Genomic DNA, 17,929 nt, shown 5'->3' with positions numbered 1-17,929 from the left:
GTATATATTGGATATTAGCCCTCTATCGGATATAAGATTGGTAAAGATCTTTTCCCAATCTGTTGGTTACCATTTTGTCCTATTGACAGTGTGTCCTTTGCCTTACAGAAGCTTTGTAATTTTATGAGGTCCCATTTGTCCATTCTTGATCTTAAGAGTATAAGCTATTGGTGTTCTATTCAGGAAATTTTCTCCACTTTTCTCTCTCTCTCTCTCTCTTTTTTTTTTTTTTTTTTTTTTTTTTTTTTTTGGTTTTTTTGAGACTGGGTTTCTCTGTGTAACCTTGACTGTCCTGGAACTCACTCTGTAGACCAGGCTGGCCTTGAACTCAGAAATCCGCCTGCCTCTGCCTCCCAAGTGCTGGGATTAAAGGCATGTGCCACCACCGCCCGGCCCCCACTTTCTTTTCTATTAGTTTTAGAGTATCTGGTTTTATGTGATGATCCTTGATCCACTTGGACTTGAGCATTGTACAAGAAGATAGAAATGGATTGACTTGCATTCTTCTACAGGCCAACTGCCAGTTGAGCCAGCACTATTTGTTAAAAATGCTATCTTTTTTTCACTGGATGGTTTTAGCTTCTTTGTCAAAGATCAAGCGACCATCGTGTGTGGGTTCATTTCTGGGTCTTCAATTCTATTCCATTGATCCACCTGCCTGTCACTGTACCAATATCATGCAGTTTTTATCATAACTGCTCTGCAGTAAAACTTATGGTCAGGCATGGTGATTCCACCAGAGGTTCTTTTATTGTTGAGAATAGTTTTCGCTATCCTAGGTTTTTGTTATTCCAGATGAATTTGCAAATTGCTCTTTCTACCTCTGTGAAGAATTGAGTTGGAATTTTGATGGGGACTGCATTGAATCTGTAGATTGCTTTTGGCAAGATGGCAATTTTTACTATATTAATCCTGCCAATCCATGAGCATAGAACTTTCTATCTTCTGAGATCTTCTTCAATTTCTTTCGTCAGAGACTTGAAGTTCTTGTCATACAGATCTTTTATTTGCTTAGAGTCACATCAAGCAAGGTACTGCATATTATTTGTGACTATTGTGAAGGGTGTTGTTTTTCTAATTTCTTTCTCAGTTTGTTTATCCTTTGTTTAGAGGAAGGTCACTGATTTGCTTGAGTTAATTTTATATCCAGCTACTTTGCTGAAGTTGTTTATCAGGTTTAGGAGTTCTCTGGTGGAATTTCTGGGGTCACTTAGGTATACTACCATATCATCTGCAAATAGTGATAATTTGACTTCTTTCTTTCCAATTCATATTCCTTTGATCTCCTTTTGTTGTCTAATTGCTCTGGCTAGGACTTGAAGTACAATACTGAATAGGTAGGGAGAGAGTGGGCAGTATTGTCTAGTCCCTGATTTTAGTGGGATTGCTTCCAGTTTCTCTCCATTTAGTTTGATATTGGCTACTGGTTTTCAGTATATTGCTTTTACTATATTTTGGATTTCTGTATATTGAACCATCCTTGCATCCCTGGGATGAAGCCTACTTGATCATGATGGATGATCGTTTTGATGTGTTCTTGAATTTGGTTTCCAAGAATTTTATTGAGTATTTTTGCATCAATATTCATAAGGGAAATTGGTCTGAAGTTTTCTTTCTTTGTTAGGTCTTTGTGTGGTTTAGGTATAAGAGTAATTGTGGTTTCATAAAATGAATTGGGTAGAGTACTTTCTGTTTCTATGTTGTGGAATAGTTTGAGGAATATTGATATTAGGTCTTCTTTGAAGGTCTGTTAAAACTCCACAGTAAACCCATCTGGTCCTGGGCTTTTTTTTCAGTTGGGAGACTATTAATGAACTGTTTGTATTTCTTTAGGGGATATGGGACTGTTTAGATTGTTTATCTGATCTTGATTTAACTTTGGTACCTGGTATCTGTCTAGAAAATTATCCATTTCATCCAGATTTTCCAGTTTTGTTTAGTATTTTGTAATAGGATCTCACGATTTTTTTGGATTTCCTCGGTTTCTGTTGTTATGTCTCCCTTTTCATTTCTGATCTTGTTAATTAGGATACTGTCTCTGTGCCCTCTAGTTAGTCTGGCTAAGGGTTTATCTATTTTGTTGACTTTCTCAAAGAACCAGGTCCTGGTTTGGTTGGTTCTTTGTATAGTTCTTTTTGTTTCCATTTGGTTGATTTCAGCCCTGAGTTTGATTATTTCCTGCCTTCGACTCCTCTTGGGTGAATTTGCTTCTTTTTGTTCTAGAGCTTTCAGATGTTGTCAAATTGCTGGTGTATGCTCTCTCCAGTTTCTTTTTGGAGGCACTCAGAGGTATGAGTTTTCCTCTTAGGACTGCTTTCATTGTGTCCCATAAGTTTGGGTATATTGTGGCTTCATTGTCATTAAACTCTAGAAAGTCTTTAATTTCTTTATTTCTTCCTTGACCAAGTTATCATTGAGTAGAGTGTTGTTAAGCTTCTATGTGTATGTGGGCTTTTTATTGTTTGTGTTGTTATTGAGGAACAGCCTTAGTGCGTGGTTATCTGATAGGATACAAGGAATTATTTCAATCTTCTTGTATCTGTTGAGGCCTGATTTGTGACCGATTATATGGTCAATTTTCGAGAAGGTACCATGAGAAGCTGAGAAGAAAGTATATCCTTTTGATTTAGGATAAAATGTTCTACAGATACCTGTTAAATCCATTTGTTTCATTACTTCAGTTAGTCTCACTGTGTCTTTGTTTAGTTTCTATTTCCATGATCTGTCCATTGCAGAGAGTGGGGTGTTGAAGTCCTCCCACTATTATTGTGTGCGGTGCCATGAGTGCTCTGAGCTTTAGTAAAGTTTCTTTCATGAATGTAGATGCCCTTGCATTTGGACTGTAGAGGTTCAGAATTCAGAGTTCATCTTGGTAGATCTTACCTTTGATGAGTATGAAGCGTCCCTCCTTATCTTTTTTGATCACTTTAGATTGAAAGTCAACTTTTTTGACTTTTTTTTTTTGAGACAGAGTCTTACTATAGTCCTGACCAACAATTCCAAGGAGGTTTCTTATGTATAATACTGGGATTTTGTTAAGACAGTTTATGGCTCTTAGGGGAATATTGTCATTCCAAATGGCATAAATACATTCAAACTATATACATATATATACCCCTGTACATATAAAATAACAAAATATTATGTCTTCCTATGGTTTTTCTAAACCACCTTTCAATTGATAATATACCTACAACACAATCCCTACACCTAATTGTGCAGGAGATATTTTGGAAGATAGGGCAGAAACATTGTAAGAGCCAGGAGCCTAGGATATTGGGTATGACACAGTATCTTCTCTTATATGAGGGGCAAGCTGCATTCATAAAATCTCAAACACATATAACAATACCAAGTGGACTTGTCAGGTTGTATTTTTGTATGTAACAACAATTGAAGAAGAGGAGGTCATGAGTTTCAGAGGGTATGGCAGACCATGGGATGAGTGGGAGTGGGTAGAAAGAGGAGTGGAAATGATATAAATATAGTATTCAATCATCAAGTTCTCAAAAAATTTTAATTAAAAATGTTAAGATGGTAAATCAAGATTATGCTTATCTACCAAAACAAAAAGGTATTGGAAGAAAAAGAAATGCATGCTCTAATTATTACAAGGCTAGGAGCTTCTGTTAATCATGCAGGCAACCAGAAAGTGGTAGGTACTACACTGGAGATGGCAGGTTCTGAAGCAACATGGCCCAGTTCAAGTCCAAATGTATGCGTTCAGAGTCATGTGGCTATTGAAAAGATGCTTTATCCATCCATGTGATGAGACTCCACATCTAATAGAGGCAGTAGTCTTTATCATAGTATTTATGTATCAGTGTTTTGCCTGCATGCATACCTGTGTACCACTTGCATGTTTAATACCACGGAAGGCCAGAAGAAGGCATTAGATCTCATAGAAATGAAATGACAGACAGCAATGAGCCAACATGCCAGTTCAGCTCCAACTACAGTTTATATATGAGCTAATTCATATAAAACAGAGGCCAATGACAAGCCTGTTGTTTTATTTGATGTCTAAACTAATTTATCAATCACACATCCCAAGCTCAATCTAAGAAGGCTTTACTCTACTTTGAAGTTAATAACATTTCTTATATATTCATGGTTGGAATTAGCTTTCCTAGTCTCTTGTCTACAAGGAAGCAAGAAATACTCATACATAAGTACCATTCTTATCCTTTACTACCATTATTTGACTAATTTTAGGAGAAAGATTTTTATTTTGCCATAAGTCCTGTGAACTTCTGTTTATAACTGCAGCTTCTAAGAAATTTAAATGTACAGAAGATGATTAATTTTTATTCATTCTGTTAAACATTTCTATTTAAAAATCTTTTTTAAAAAAGTATATACTTACCAGCTGAAGATAAAAATCAGTAGGACTATTTATATGGCAAACCATGACTGAAACTTCTGTCATCTCTTCAGGCAAAATGGGTGGACGATAGCATAAAGTTATATTTTTTTCACTGTGACTTCTTGGTGATTGTGACCTAAACCTAATTAAAAGCATAATAAGCAAACCCATTCTTATAAAGGTTTTGGGCTTGTATAAACAGACTTATTTACAAAAAGTATGCCATTTTCAATCTTTCTCTAACTTACAACTTGGTATAGGTTTCCACTTATTTAGCCAGGATGAATAGGAGCCCTGTAATAAACTCTCAGATTTCTATCAGAGGACTTTGGAGCTGAAACTGGCCAAAGGCATGCCACAGTTGCTGTGGGCTGTGGCGGTGCTGAGGTGAGACCAGCTTAATCTCTGTGGTCTTTCTACTCTCAGTGTTCTCCCTTTACTTTTCTAAAGGAAACCTGTGTGGGTCATTTCTGGAGTCACATAAGACTAGCTAGGATCTCCTGCTGTCTCCATAGTTACTTAAGTTACCTTAGTATCACTTAGATTAGTGATATGAATTCATTCCAAAGGCTACATAGTTTAAGTCAGGAATAACTAAATTACAATTCTTGGCACTATAATAGCTTTTTATGAAACTTACAGAACTCCAAAAATGTTCAGTAATTATACATATTTTCTATTTTAACTTACCCTTTTTTACATGTGCGTGTGTATGTGTGTGTATGTGTGTGTGTGTAACATATGTGTGAAAATTAAGGTGATCATGGTGCATGAGTGGAGGTCAGAGTTTAAGCTCAGGTATAGGTCCTTAGCTTTCCACCTTGCTTGATCTAAGATCTCCATTCTCTTCTGTGTATGTCAGTCAGGCTAGCTGGCCTGTGAGCTTCTAAGGTTTCTTCTGCCTCTGCCTCCTATCCTGATCTAGGAGCACTGAGATTAGATACTTGTACTGTGAGGTTATTTTATATTGGGTCTGGGTATTAGAACTTGGTTCCTTCAGTGTGTGTTGCAAGTGCCTTTATCCATGGAGCCATTTCCCCAGTCTTCTATTTTAAGTTGCCATAACTTCTAATTTCTTAAAGCAAACTAAATGTAATTTTCACAAACAACTAAGACAACATGATAACAATGTTTTGAAATCACTAAGAACATGCTACAGTTCATTTATGATAATTTTTTAGACTTATTATATGTGTATGAATGTTTTGTCTATATGCATGTGTATACAGTGCATGTATGCTTGGTGACCTCAGACACCAGAAGAAAAGAGTCAGGTCCCCTGGAACTGTAGTTACAGACGGTTTTCAGCCACCAAGTGGGTACTGGGAACTGAACCAGGGTCCTGTATAAAAACATCACATGCTCTTAACCACTGAGCCATCTCTGTAGCACAAGCCTATAATTTTTATCATCATCACTATTCATGACAGAGTCTCATATAGTCAAGCCTGGCTTTGAACCTGCTATGCAGACAAGGACAGCCTTGTATTTCTAATCTTCCTGCCTTTTCTTCCTGAGTACTAAGATTATGGGAATGTGCCATGCCTGGTTCATATGGTGCTAGGGATTGAATCCAGGCTTCATGCATAGTAGGCAGATACTCTAACAAGTGAACTATATCAATAGGCCAGATTCCATTATTTTTAAAACTTTTTTTCACTGGAAGTGGTAGCATACACCTTTAATCCTAGCATTTGTGAGGCAGAGTCAGGTGGATCTCTGGGTTTGAGGTCACCCTGGTCTATAAAGTAAGTTCCAGAACAGATAGGGCTGCACAAAGAGAAACCCTATCTCAAAAACAAAACAAACAACAAAAAAACCCCAAACCCTCTTTTCCTATTTATAGCTATAATTTTTCAAAAGAGATTTACTTTTGTTTTATGTATCTAAGTATTTTGCATGCATGTAAATATCTGTGCCACATGTGTGTCTGTTGTCTGAGGACAACAGAAGGTGGCATTGTGTTCTACAAGAACAACTAGTACACTAACTCATAATCTCTCCAGCCTGTATAACTTCAATCTTGAATATTTAATTTTTTTTTTTTTTTTTTTTTTTTTTTTTTTTTTTTTTTTTTTTTTTGGTTTTTCGAGACAGGGTTTCTCTGTGTAGTCCTGGCCGTTCTGGAACTCACTCTGTAGACCATGCTGGCCTCGAACTCAGAAATCCACTTGCCTCTGCCTCCCAAGTGCTAGGATTAAAGGCGTGCACCACCAACGTCTGGCCTAAATATTTAATTTTTAACAAGTTACTTACCTTGCTAGTTCCATAAAAACCAGTGCATCTCTGAGAGACACAGGCATATCACTGCTGATTTTATTTGCTGGTGGTTTCTGCAGATCTACAATAAGGACATCATCTTCTTCTCCAAAAACTTTCATTAAAACAGCCTTCTTATTTACCATTTTCAAAAATTCCACTTTTGCCTCCTTTACCCAGCCATCACTCTATGGGAAAAATAAAGTTCCAAAGTGGTTAGTAGTTATAATTAGCTCTAAAGTTTGTGTGGATGTAGTTAAATGGCCTACAACTTAAACTGAACCAACCATATGCATTTAGAAATCAGCTGAGGCCATAAACCAAGAGCAGTCTATCTATGTACAAGGTAGACATACTACAATATATAGAAACAACCTTAAGATACCTATAAGTTTATTAGTCACTTCAGAATAGATAAAAATGGAAGGCTGGCGAATTGGCTCAGTGTCTGGATGGAGCACCTGCTGCTCTTGCAATTGGGGTAAGAGTCTCAGCACCAAGATGGTGAGTCAGAACCATTTGTAACTCTAGTTACCGTGGACTCTGGCACCTTCACATGCATCAGGTACATACTTACAGACACAGGGGCAAAACATTCATACACAAAATATAAAATAAGTATATCTAAAACTTAATATATACATGTGTTTAAATATATATATAAATACATTTTTCAAGACTGGGTTTCTCTGTATAACAGTCCTGGCTGTCTTGGAACTTGCTTTGTAGACCAAGCTAGCCTCAAACTCACAGTGATCTACTTGCCTTTGCCTCCCAAGTGCAGTATTAAAGATGTGCATTACCACACCTGGCTAAAAAAGAATATTAATGAAAACTGTAATAACTTAAAAGTATGTTGCATATGAATCTTCCACTCAAATTACAGAACTTCAAAATGCAATTCTGAATGTATACTTTAAGACTACAGTACTGTGACAGTATAACAGAGACTAAATAATGGACACCAAAGAAATAAAATTTGGGCTAGGGATGTAGCTCAGTTGGCAGTGTACTTGCCTAGTATAATCCCAGGCCAGATTAACTAGGTGTGGCCATGTATCCATCCTGATTAGTGTGGTCAACTCGACACACCTTAGCCTTAAGGGAGGGGAAACTTCAGTTCAGTTTACCTAAATAAATCAGGTTGGTCTGAGAGCATGTGTATTAAATACTGTCTTGATTTTTAATTAATGTAATCAGGTTGGTCTGAGAGCATGTGTATTAAATACTGTCTTGATTTTTAATTAATGTAGGAGGACCCATCCTACTGTGGTCAGCACTACTGCCAGGCAGGTGGTCTTGGGCTGCTTAAGAGAGTTAGCTAATCATGAGCCTGTGAGCAAACCAGCTAGCAAATGGCACCAGCGCCTTCCAAGGTTCCTGCTTCCAGACACTTCCTTGGCTTGAGCAAGTTCTCTAGTCAGAGGTAATGCTGCCTGGAATAGCAAGCAGTTCTACACTCAGGTTCCTGTCTGGAGTTCCTGCTCTGAATTTCCTCAATGACAAATTGTGAGCTGGAAGTACAAGTCAAAGAAACACTTTTGGCCCCAAGTTGCTTTTGGCCAGTGTTTTACTACAGCAATAGAAATCAAACTAGGACAAAGTTTATAACCCTAGTTTCAGAAGGTAGAGGCAGGAAGTCATCCTGGCTACATGGGAGTTTGAGGTCAGTGTAGATCACCTGAAATTCTATCTCAGAAAAACCAAAAACCAAAAAAAGACAAAACAACTCTGTGATGTGCTGCTAGAACCTGAACTCTGGTCTTCTGCAAGTGCTCTTAACTACTGAAGCCTTCCAGCCTCAGTTTACTTAAAATAAAAAAAAGAATTCATTCATTTATTCTGCCCACCATCTGTTGACTATCTACTACTATGTAGCAGAAAGAGTTGCTAAGTGTCGTGAATAGTGGCAACCAAAGGCACAAACTCCTGCTTTCATAGACCTCCCAACTCAATAGTCTCACATATACTTTTATATATAATTCTAGTCCCTAGGATTTCTTGGTGAAAAGATTCACAAATAATTCCAAACACGAGCCTTGAGTAAAATTCAGAGAAGAGGGGATATATAGAAATAGATACCATCCCATTTCCTAACTGATTTTTTCCCACAAAATTGACTCTAAAATGTGGTATTTTACTTGAATATTTTATTATGTTCATATGAACTTTATTGAGCTCAAGTTTTCATTACAAATACTTCCAGTTATGGAAGCTGAGGCTTATGACACCTTTTATTGGCACTAATAGTGTTTGTCAAGATTAACTGGTTCTTTCAGAGCAACTCAGCAACTTCACTGGCAACACAAGTAAAACTCCAACAGCCTTTGAGGGAGAATCACTCTCTATCTCACTTACTGAATTGTATGGAACGATGTCTTTCAAGGAGCACAGGTGTGCTAAATGTGGGATGTCTTTCAACAGTTCTTCACTGTATGGCTCAGACTTCCTGAGCAGCAGACAGAAGTCACTTAGTCTAACATGTTGTTCACCAGCATGCTCTGGTCCCGCATGTGTGTCACCAACTCTAGGAAAAAGTAATAGTAAGAATAATGATTTACTAGGTGTGGTCATGCATGCCTTTAATCTCAGAGCACAAGAGGCAGAGGCAGAGGGAAGGGGCAGAGGCTGATGGATCTGTGCTGGTTTGAGGCCAACCTGATGTATATTGTGAGTTCCAGGACAGCCAGGGCTTCATAGAAATACCTTATCTCAAGAAAGATAAATAAAAAAATAATGTTTCAATCTTTGAATTCCTTTTATTCTTTACAAGATGTATATGTCTAAGGATAACTACCTTAAATTAAATCTTATAGAAAATAGATTTTAAATTAATACTTTTTATTAATAATTTTATTAATTATTAAATTCTTAAGTACACACAGGATTATTACATAGAACTAAATCTTGGCTAGCTTTACTTGAACTTTCACAAACTTGTTCAGTTTAAACTTAAGAATGATCATGAATTTACTCGTAAAGCTGTGACCATTAAATAAAGGAACTATGCTATAGACAATAGTAGCTCTCACTACAAAATTGTTTCCGTTCCTTTTTCTTAGTCCTAGAAACAGAGTTTTGGATACCTATAGTGAGTCAGACAGCATGGAGCTTAAACAGCCTTTAATAAATTTACAGCAGCAAGATTAAAAAATTTACCCAGTCACTTGTAGCTAAGTATTAGTACTTTATTTAAAAACATCAGCAACATTTGCCCCTGCTCTGAAAAAACATAAGATGTATATCTGGAGAACATAAAAAAGCTCTTTTCCAAGTTCCTCCTTCTCTTCTTTTTTTTTTTTTTAAGATTTATTCATTTATTTTTTAATATATGTGACTACACTGTTGCAATCTTCAGACACACCAGAAAAGGGCATCAGATTCCATTACAGATGGTTGTGAGCCACCATGTGGTTTCTGGGAATTGAACTCAGGACCTCTGGAAGAATAGTCAGTGCTCTTACCCACTGAGCCATCTCTCCAGCCCCCAAGTTCCTCTTCTAATAATACTGATAAAGGACAACATTTAACTTAATTTGTAAGACAAATATACAACAATAGAGCAGAGGCCTTAGAAGTGAAGGATGACAGCTCCTGAACTATTACTAACTTACTTACTTACTTCCCTCCTTCCTTCTTTCCTTCCTTCCTTTCTTTTTTCCTTTTTCCCTCCCTCCCTCCCTCCCTCCCTCCCTTCCTCCCTCCCTCCCTCCCTCCCTTCTTTCCTTTAATCCTCCTTCCCATAAATGTTTCTAAGCAGGCCAACAACACACACAATAATCACAAAGATTCATACCCTGTGATGATCAGGACTTCAGAATTTCCAAAATCTACCATGAATATCTGTATTAGTGAAATTTCACAGACTGAGAACTTGGTTGGACTACATGGTTTTCTAATATTTTTAGTTTTTGCTGGAATTATTTCAGTGATAATTCCTCGACACCACATTCTATTCTTAATACTGTTGACAAATATTCTTGCACCTACATAATGGGAGAGACATATCATTAGCATTTATGAATAAAGAATCAAGTAAAGCTCTAGCTTAAAATTTCCAACTAAGAAATTGTGTTTCATTGGTTTACTAATTATACAGAACTATCAAGTGCTATGAAAATAAAAGGCAGTAAACTGTGGCAGTTTTTTGCTTCAGAAACTTATAAGCTAACTGAGAGGCTAAGGACATATAAAGTATAAGCTGTTACTCAATGAGGAGCTTTGTTTACAAGCTACATTAACACAGTCAAATGTGGCCACTATTAACACACACACACACAGATATACATACATACCTATGAATACATTTAACTTACATAAACACATGTAAACGTGAGTTAGAATTAAGATAAAATGAATAGTGTTATATAAAAATTACAAAATTAATTAACACTCATTAACTCAGTGTAATTCAGAGAAGGGGAGGATAAACTAAGGACTTAGTTCAAATTAATGTTCATGAAAAAAGATTAAGAAAGAGGCCTAGGGGAGTAACTGGGACCAGCAGGACCTAGGCACTCAGGAACTCTGCCAGCCCAGTGGCCCTGGTTCCTTCCAGTGGGTCTGCGCAGGTGCCCTAAGCAGACCTTGGGCTCAAATTTTGCAGCCAGTCCTATATCACCCAGAGGAAGCTCCACTCCCAGGCTCTATAACACCCCCAGGATCAGAGGTGAGGAGGACACATCTATCCCAACACTGGGAGTAACTGGGACCCAAGCACAAAGGAACACCACCAGCCCAGTGGCTCAGGTTGCTTCTGATCTGTCTGGGCTGGTGTCCTGAGCAGACCTTGGGCGCAAGCTCCACAGCCAGTCCCAAAACACCCATAGGAAGCTCCACTCTCAGGTGCTCTAACAAGCCCAGGATCACAGAATCACAAGATCACAGAGACAGCTTGACTCTGAGGAGTTCTGACATAACCAGATCACAGGAAGGACAGGCTCCAGTCAGATTTAGCAAGGGCAGGTAGCACTAGAGATAACCAGATGGTGTGGGGCAAGTGTAAGAATATAAGCAACACAAACCAAGGTTACTTGGCATCATCAGAACCCAATATTCCCACCATAGCAAGTCCTGGACACACCATCACACCAGAAAAGCAAGATTCATATCTAAAATCACTTTATCAGGATGATGATACAGGACTTTAAGAAAGACATAAATAGTACTCTCAAAGAAATACAGAACACAGGTAAAGAGCTAGAAGCTCTTAAAGAGGAAACACAAAAATCCCTTAAAGAACTACAGGAAAACACAATCAAACAGGTGAAGGAAATGAGCAAAACCATCTAGAATCTAAAAATGGAAATAGAAACAATAAAGAAATCAGAAAGAGAGACAACCCTGAAGATACAAAACCTAGGAAAGAAATCAGGAGTCGTAGATGCAAGTATCACCAACAGAATACAAGAGATAGAAGAGAGAATCTCAGAGGCAGAAGACCATGAAAAACATTGACACAACAGTCAAAGAAAATGCAAAAAGCAAAAAGCTCCTAACCCAAAACATCCAGGAAATCCAGGATGCAATGAAAAGACCAAACCTAAGGATAATAGGTATAGAAGAGATTGAAGACTCCCAATGTAATGGGCTAGTAAATATCTTCAACAAAACTATATAAGAAAACTTCCCTAACCTAAAGAAAGAGATGCCCATGAACATACAAGAAGCCTACAGAACTCCAAATAGACTGGACCAGAAAAGAAATTCCTCCCATCACCTAATAATCAAAACACGAAATGTACTAAACAAAGAAAGAATTTTAAAAGCAGTAAAGGAAAAGGGTCAAGTAACATATAAAAGGCAGGCCTAACAGAATTACACCAGACTTCTCACCAGAGACTATGAAAGCTAGAAGATCCTGAGCAGATGTCATACAGACCCTACAAGAACACAAATGCCAACCCATGCTACTATAGCCAGCAAAACTCTCAATTAACATAGATGGAGAAAACAAGATATTCCATGACAAAACAAAATTTACACAATATCTTTGCACAAATCCAGCCCTACAAAGGATAATAGATGGAAAACATCAACATAAAGAGTGAAACTACACCATAGAAGAAAGTAATCTTTCAACAAACCCACACAAACCTAATTCCACCTCTTACAACAAAAACAACAGGAAATGACAATTTCTTTTTCTTAATTTATTAATATGAAAATTAATATTACCAACATATCCTAATTGATTGAAATCCAAAAATACAAGGAATTAGAAATTTGTTGACTGTCATCCAATGGTCTCTCTAATTTGGTAATTGGAGAAATAGGTCCAATATTGTACAATCCATATACACTTTTTGCTTGTTTGTACATGACAGTGTCTTGCTATGTACCACATAATGGTCTTGAAATCACGCTTCTCCTATCTTAGCTTCTCTATTAGTAGCATTGTTTATTTCATGTTTTTACACTATACTATGGTTTTCAGAACAGCTTACATATTTCAAAAGTATTTTATATACCCAAAAGAAACACAGACAATTAACTTGGGAGGTGGTTTGTAAGAGAACAACAAAGAGTGAGACTGAATGCTTTGCTTGATGTTTGTAACTATTGTATCAAGTTTGAAGAACAGGACTTTATAAGTTACTCTTTCTCTGAGATGAATGCTTTTCCAAATTATCACAGCCAATGAACCAGATTCTTACCCTCACCTAATGTCTGTGCCACCCTCCAGGCAGAACCATTGTTCATTGAAACAGTTGGCAAATGACTTTATGGATAGACCATCTTAATACACATACCATTTCTTAAATGAATATAACCTGTTCTCTGTGGGTTGAGAATAAAGACACTCACTCAAGTCAAATAGCTTTCTTTGACCATAGCAGAAAGTCTGTATACAAAAATAGTGCCTACAATTCATTCCTTGGCACAGCAGAACTGTCAACTCTCGGTTTAGCTACGATGGAGGTAAAACCCTTTGGTGATGTGAGGGTCATTGAAGTACAGCCTTATTACAACGAACTCCAATGTCTAAAAATTGTTCTTATTTTGGGCTTGTACCACAGTAAGAGCCAAGATTTTAAGCTTAACTAAATACAAAACAAACAAACAAAAAGACTTTATTTATGTTCATTTAAAAAATACTAGTAGTGGTGTATTATTTTAAAATATACAGTTAATATGTTTGGAGTTATTTAAAATTTATATTGAGAAAAACGTGTTTTCAGTATTGCTGTAGGCAAGCATCTACATAAGACTGTTAAATTAATTGTTGTTTTATATCAAACAACTTTTATAATACTTATTTTTATTGTTATAATATTTTATAAATTTTAAAGAATATGATAAAAAGGTATTGTAGGTAATGAAGGGGGGTCTCTGGGAGAACTTGGGGTACAAAAGGGAAACACGAATGTGATTTAATTCTATTTACTTAAAATATGTTTTTAAATGTTAACAAATTCAGATAAATTGAAATTATGTATCTTTTCTCATCATAATACAATAAAACTTAAATCAATAAAACAAAAGGAAAGAAAGAGGCCTCAATGTGAATGAGTCCTATAGCTGTTAATGCTCTTAGCCTTTTGTGTTCACATCCACTTATTTTCCACAATAATCCTATGGACTTATTTTTGTTGTTTTTGTTTTGAGACAAGGTCTCACTATGTAGTTCTGGCTATCTGGAACTATGTAGAGCAGGCTGGCCCCCAACTCTCACAAAGATCTGCCTTGCCTCTGCTTCCCTAGTGCTGGGATTAAAGATGTATACTGCTACACCTGACATGGAGCTGGTTCTTTTGCTGTAGGAAATTTGAGATGTGGGGCTCAGAAAATGGTGTGTCAAATGTGTTATTTTGGCATACTAAGCAAAATGAACTTCCAGGACCAAGGCCTTTCTAATATTCCCTGGGATTTTCCCTTGAGCAAAACTGAGGTCTGCCTCCCCAAAGTCTGTTTATCTAAGAGAACTTCCAAAAGAAGAGGACTCTGTTAAACTCCCTAACAATCATCAGAAAGCTAGAAAAAATTTAATCATCAGAAAAAAGAGAATAAAGAAGTTGTCACATAGCTCGTATAGGCTCTTCATCTGACCTGAGGGCAGCACTCAGAGATTACCTGAAGGCTTTCACTGCAGTAAGACATGCTTTGTTTGCAATTATTTACAACTGGCTCTGGCTTCCTTCTTTTTCCATCCTGGTTCTCTCTTCTCTAGGGCTCGATTAAGCTTCAACCACCTAGCCTTTTCTTTGAGTTCCATACTTTCAATAGCTCCTATGTATACTAATATATTTATTATTTTTGTTTCTTGTAAACCTGTCTTGTTACAGAACATTGGCTATGGCCTGGATAATGGGCAGGGAAGGGTTAACTTCTTGTCTGTCCCAACAGAACAATGAGATGCTGCAAGTCTAGCTCAAACCACAGTGAGTTGGGGGAGAATGTAGTGTGCTAGAACCTGTCCTCTTAACAACACTTCATTCTAAAGAGGGTGTTATGGGCTTTGCTATTTGAAAAGCAATTTACTCTATAATGGAGCTGATATACTCCAAACATGTATTAACATTGATTTTAAGAGCTAGCTAACTTACCTAAATAATTTATGTTAAATAATTCCAAAACTTTCATATATGCATATTATAAAAAAAAAAAAAAAACGTTTAGCAAGTTTATACAGATTGGCCAATGGCCAAACATTACAGTATTTAAACAAACTTTATAGTATAATCTGAAGTAATCTTTACCTAGTTCCAAAATGTCTGAAGGGTCCAGGTGTAAGCTCTTACTGCTAACTTGCTTCATCTTCTTCTCCAATATTGTTGCATCTTTTATTTGTGAATATTTCCGTACATAGAAGTGGCAAGGATGTATTACATGACTTACAAAAACTAGCTCTGGACAACCTGGGCAAGAATTCAAATTTAAAGTACATTATTAAAACATGACATAGGAAAGTACCATAAGAGTAAGCAATTATAGTTTCTAAAAAAAAAAACAAAAAACCCTCAAAAAACTAAAACCAAAAATAACCCCCGCCAAAAGAAACAAAACAAAACAAAAACCAACCCAGAAACAAAAATAAACCAGCCTTGTCACAATGAGTTTCTAAAATAGTTAGGCGCCAAGAAAGAGCTAAATCATACAGGCCCACAAAACACTTAGTATGAGTGTTGCCAAGGATGAAACCCTGGCTGTTATGAACCTTAGGCAGATGCTCGACCACTGACCTACATTACCTCCTGTATGAACTCTTTAGCAACAAGAACTGAAAATACTTTGTCTAACTTGAGAAACATTTTCTATAGGTGGAACTCAAGTTCACTTGAGGTTTTAAAGTCACAGAACATGTTATAGCGCAGGAAATCTAGGAAGAGATCCATTATGTCTAACACAGTAAAGTAGCAATTCTAATAAGAGAAAGGAAAAAAAAACCAGTAATCCAATCAATCAGAAAAACAACCCAAACCATAAATAAGAGCACACCTTCCTCAAAAAATGGCCCTAAGTGCAAATAGACTTGTGGTTTAAATGAGAATGCCCCCGTATGCTTATATATTTGAATGCTTAGTCCCAAGTTGGTGGAACTATTTGGGAAGAATTATATGTGGCTTTGTTGAAGGGGTTGTGTCAGAAGAGGTGGGTTCTGAGGTTTCAAAGGTCCATGCCATTCCTATCATGCTCTCTCTGTCTCATAGTTATGTTTCAAGTTACCAGCTACTGTTCCAGTGCCATGCCTGCCTGATGCCATGCTTCCTGCCATGATGGTCATGAATTCTAACTCTTGAAACTGCAAGCCCCAAATAAACTCTTCTATAAGTGGCATTGACCATGGTGTCTTAAAACAGACACCATAATCTTAAATGAATGATTGTTCCCCAGTTGATGGAAACTGCTCAGGAAGAATTAAAAGGTGCGGCCTTATTGAAGGAAGTAATCAAATCATTTAAAAGACAAACTAGTCGCCTAGATTACAAAACATCTGGCTATTCTGTTGTCTCCAAAGCAAATCATCTCATTGAAAAAGATATCCACAGACCAACAGTCAAAAGAATAAAAATTAAATTCATAGCTTTTCAAGATAAAGGTTCTTAAAATATAAAGACCACTACATAGTAATAAAAGGAACAATACATCAAGAAGATATAACAATTGTAAATATATGTATTCTAAGTGTTGGGACTTCTTTCATAAAACAAACATTAAAGGGTATGGAAAATCAGGCAGCTACTGATGTAGAAATAGTGGATAACATCAACACACTTTTATTTAAACTAAAAATCAACAAAGAAACAAAACTTAAACTATCTCATGCAGCAGTTAGACCTATCATTATCTATACAATATTCCATTTAACAAATAAAAAATACACATTTTTTTTAGCAGTCCATGGAACCTTCCATACAAAATTATAGGCTACAAAGTAAGCTTAGTAAATACAAAAGAAGTGATGAATTCTAGGTCAACTAGTGGTACCTGAAGAAATTAGAGTGTGAGGGAATAAATTAAAATGTCCTAGAATCAAATCTAAGTGTGGTGGTGCATACCTTTAATCCCAGTACTCAGCAGGCAGAGGCTGCTCCAGGACAGCCTGGTCTACATAGCAAGTTCTAGGGCAGCCAAAGCTACACAGTGAGAACTTCTCTCAAGACAGAACAAAATTCTTAGAATCAAATGAAAACAGTGTCATAACTTATTAGTTTGTCTAGAATACAGTCATGGTGGCTCTTCATAGCAATAGAAACCCTGAGGCAGAAGCAATGACAGATTCCAGTGAAATCCAGAGGATCACTATAGAATACTTTGAAAATTATATTTTTAAAAACTGGAAAACCTAGAAGAAATGTATAAATTCCTAGACATAGAAGACCTAGCAAAACTAAATCAAGATGATATAAACTAGCAGATCTGTAAGCAGCATTTAAATTGAAGCAGTAGTAAGCTGTATGCCTACACAAGCCTGGATGTATTTACTGCCAGATAATATCAGACCTTCAGAAAGACCTTACACCATCACTCCTTAACAAACTGATCCTATGAAGTCAGTTCTGTCAAAACCAGAGAAAGATGGCAGCAACAAAACTATATACCAATTTCCCAATAAACACAAAAATAAAATTTATCAATAAAATTCTTGCAAACTGAATTCAACAGCACATTAAGAAGATAATATACCATAAGCTAGCTGACTTCACACCTGGGAGTCAAGGTTGATTCAATATAAGCATGCTGGTAAATTTAATACAACACATAAATGGACTTAAGGACAGAGATTACATGATCATTCAACAGACAAAGAAAAGGTCTTTAAGAAAGTCCAATATCACTTTACAATAAAAGCCCTCCAAAAGG

At 36.7% G+C, this 17,929-nt stretch overlaps 1 protein-coding gene across 6 annotated transcripts in view; it reads right to left on the bottom strand.

Annotated features, from left to right (window-relative positions):
* Positions 1–17,929, bottom strand: part of Rnf17 (ring finger protein 17) — a 116,440-nt gene that overhangs the window by 54,818 nt on the left and 43,693 nt on the right. For all 6 annotated transcript variants that reach the window (XM_031362556.1, XM_031362560.1, XM_031362559.1 and 3 more), the window contains 5 exons: positions 15,325–15,483; positions 10,422–10,611; positions 8,984–9,152; positions 6,623–6,813; positions 4,367–4,508 (listed from right to left, as the gene is read on the bottom strand). In XM_031362556.1, coding sequence (XP_031218416.1) covers positions 4,367–4,508; positions 6,623–6,813; positions 8,984–9,152; positions 10,422–10,611; positions 15,325–15,483 — 851 coding nt within the window. The remainder of the gene's footprint in view (positions 1–4,366; positions 4,509–6,622; positions 6,814–8,983; positions 9,153–10,421; positions 10,612–15,324; positions 15,484–17,929) is intronic.

Source organism: Mastomys coucha, unplaced genomic scaffold (genome assembly GCF_008632895.1).
Source record: "Mastomys coucha isolate ucsf_1 unplaced genomic scaffold, UCSF_Mcou_1 pScaffold9, whole genome shotgun sequence".
Lineage (NCBI taxonomy): Eukaryota > Metazoa > Chordata > Mammalia > Rodentia > Muridae > Mastomys > Mastomys coucha.
The sequence above is the reverse complement of the archived record's forward strand: the minus strand, read 5'-3'. Positions and strand labels throughout refer to the sequence as shown.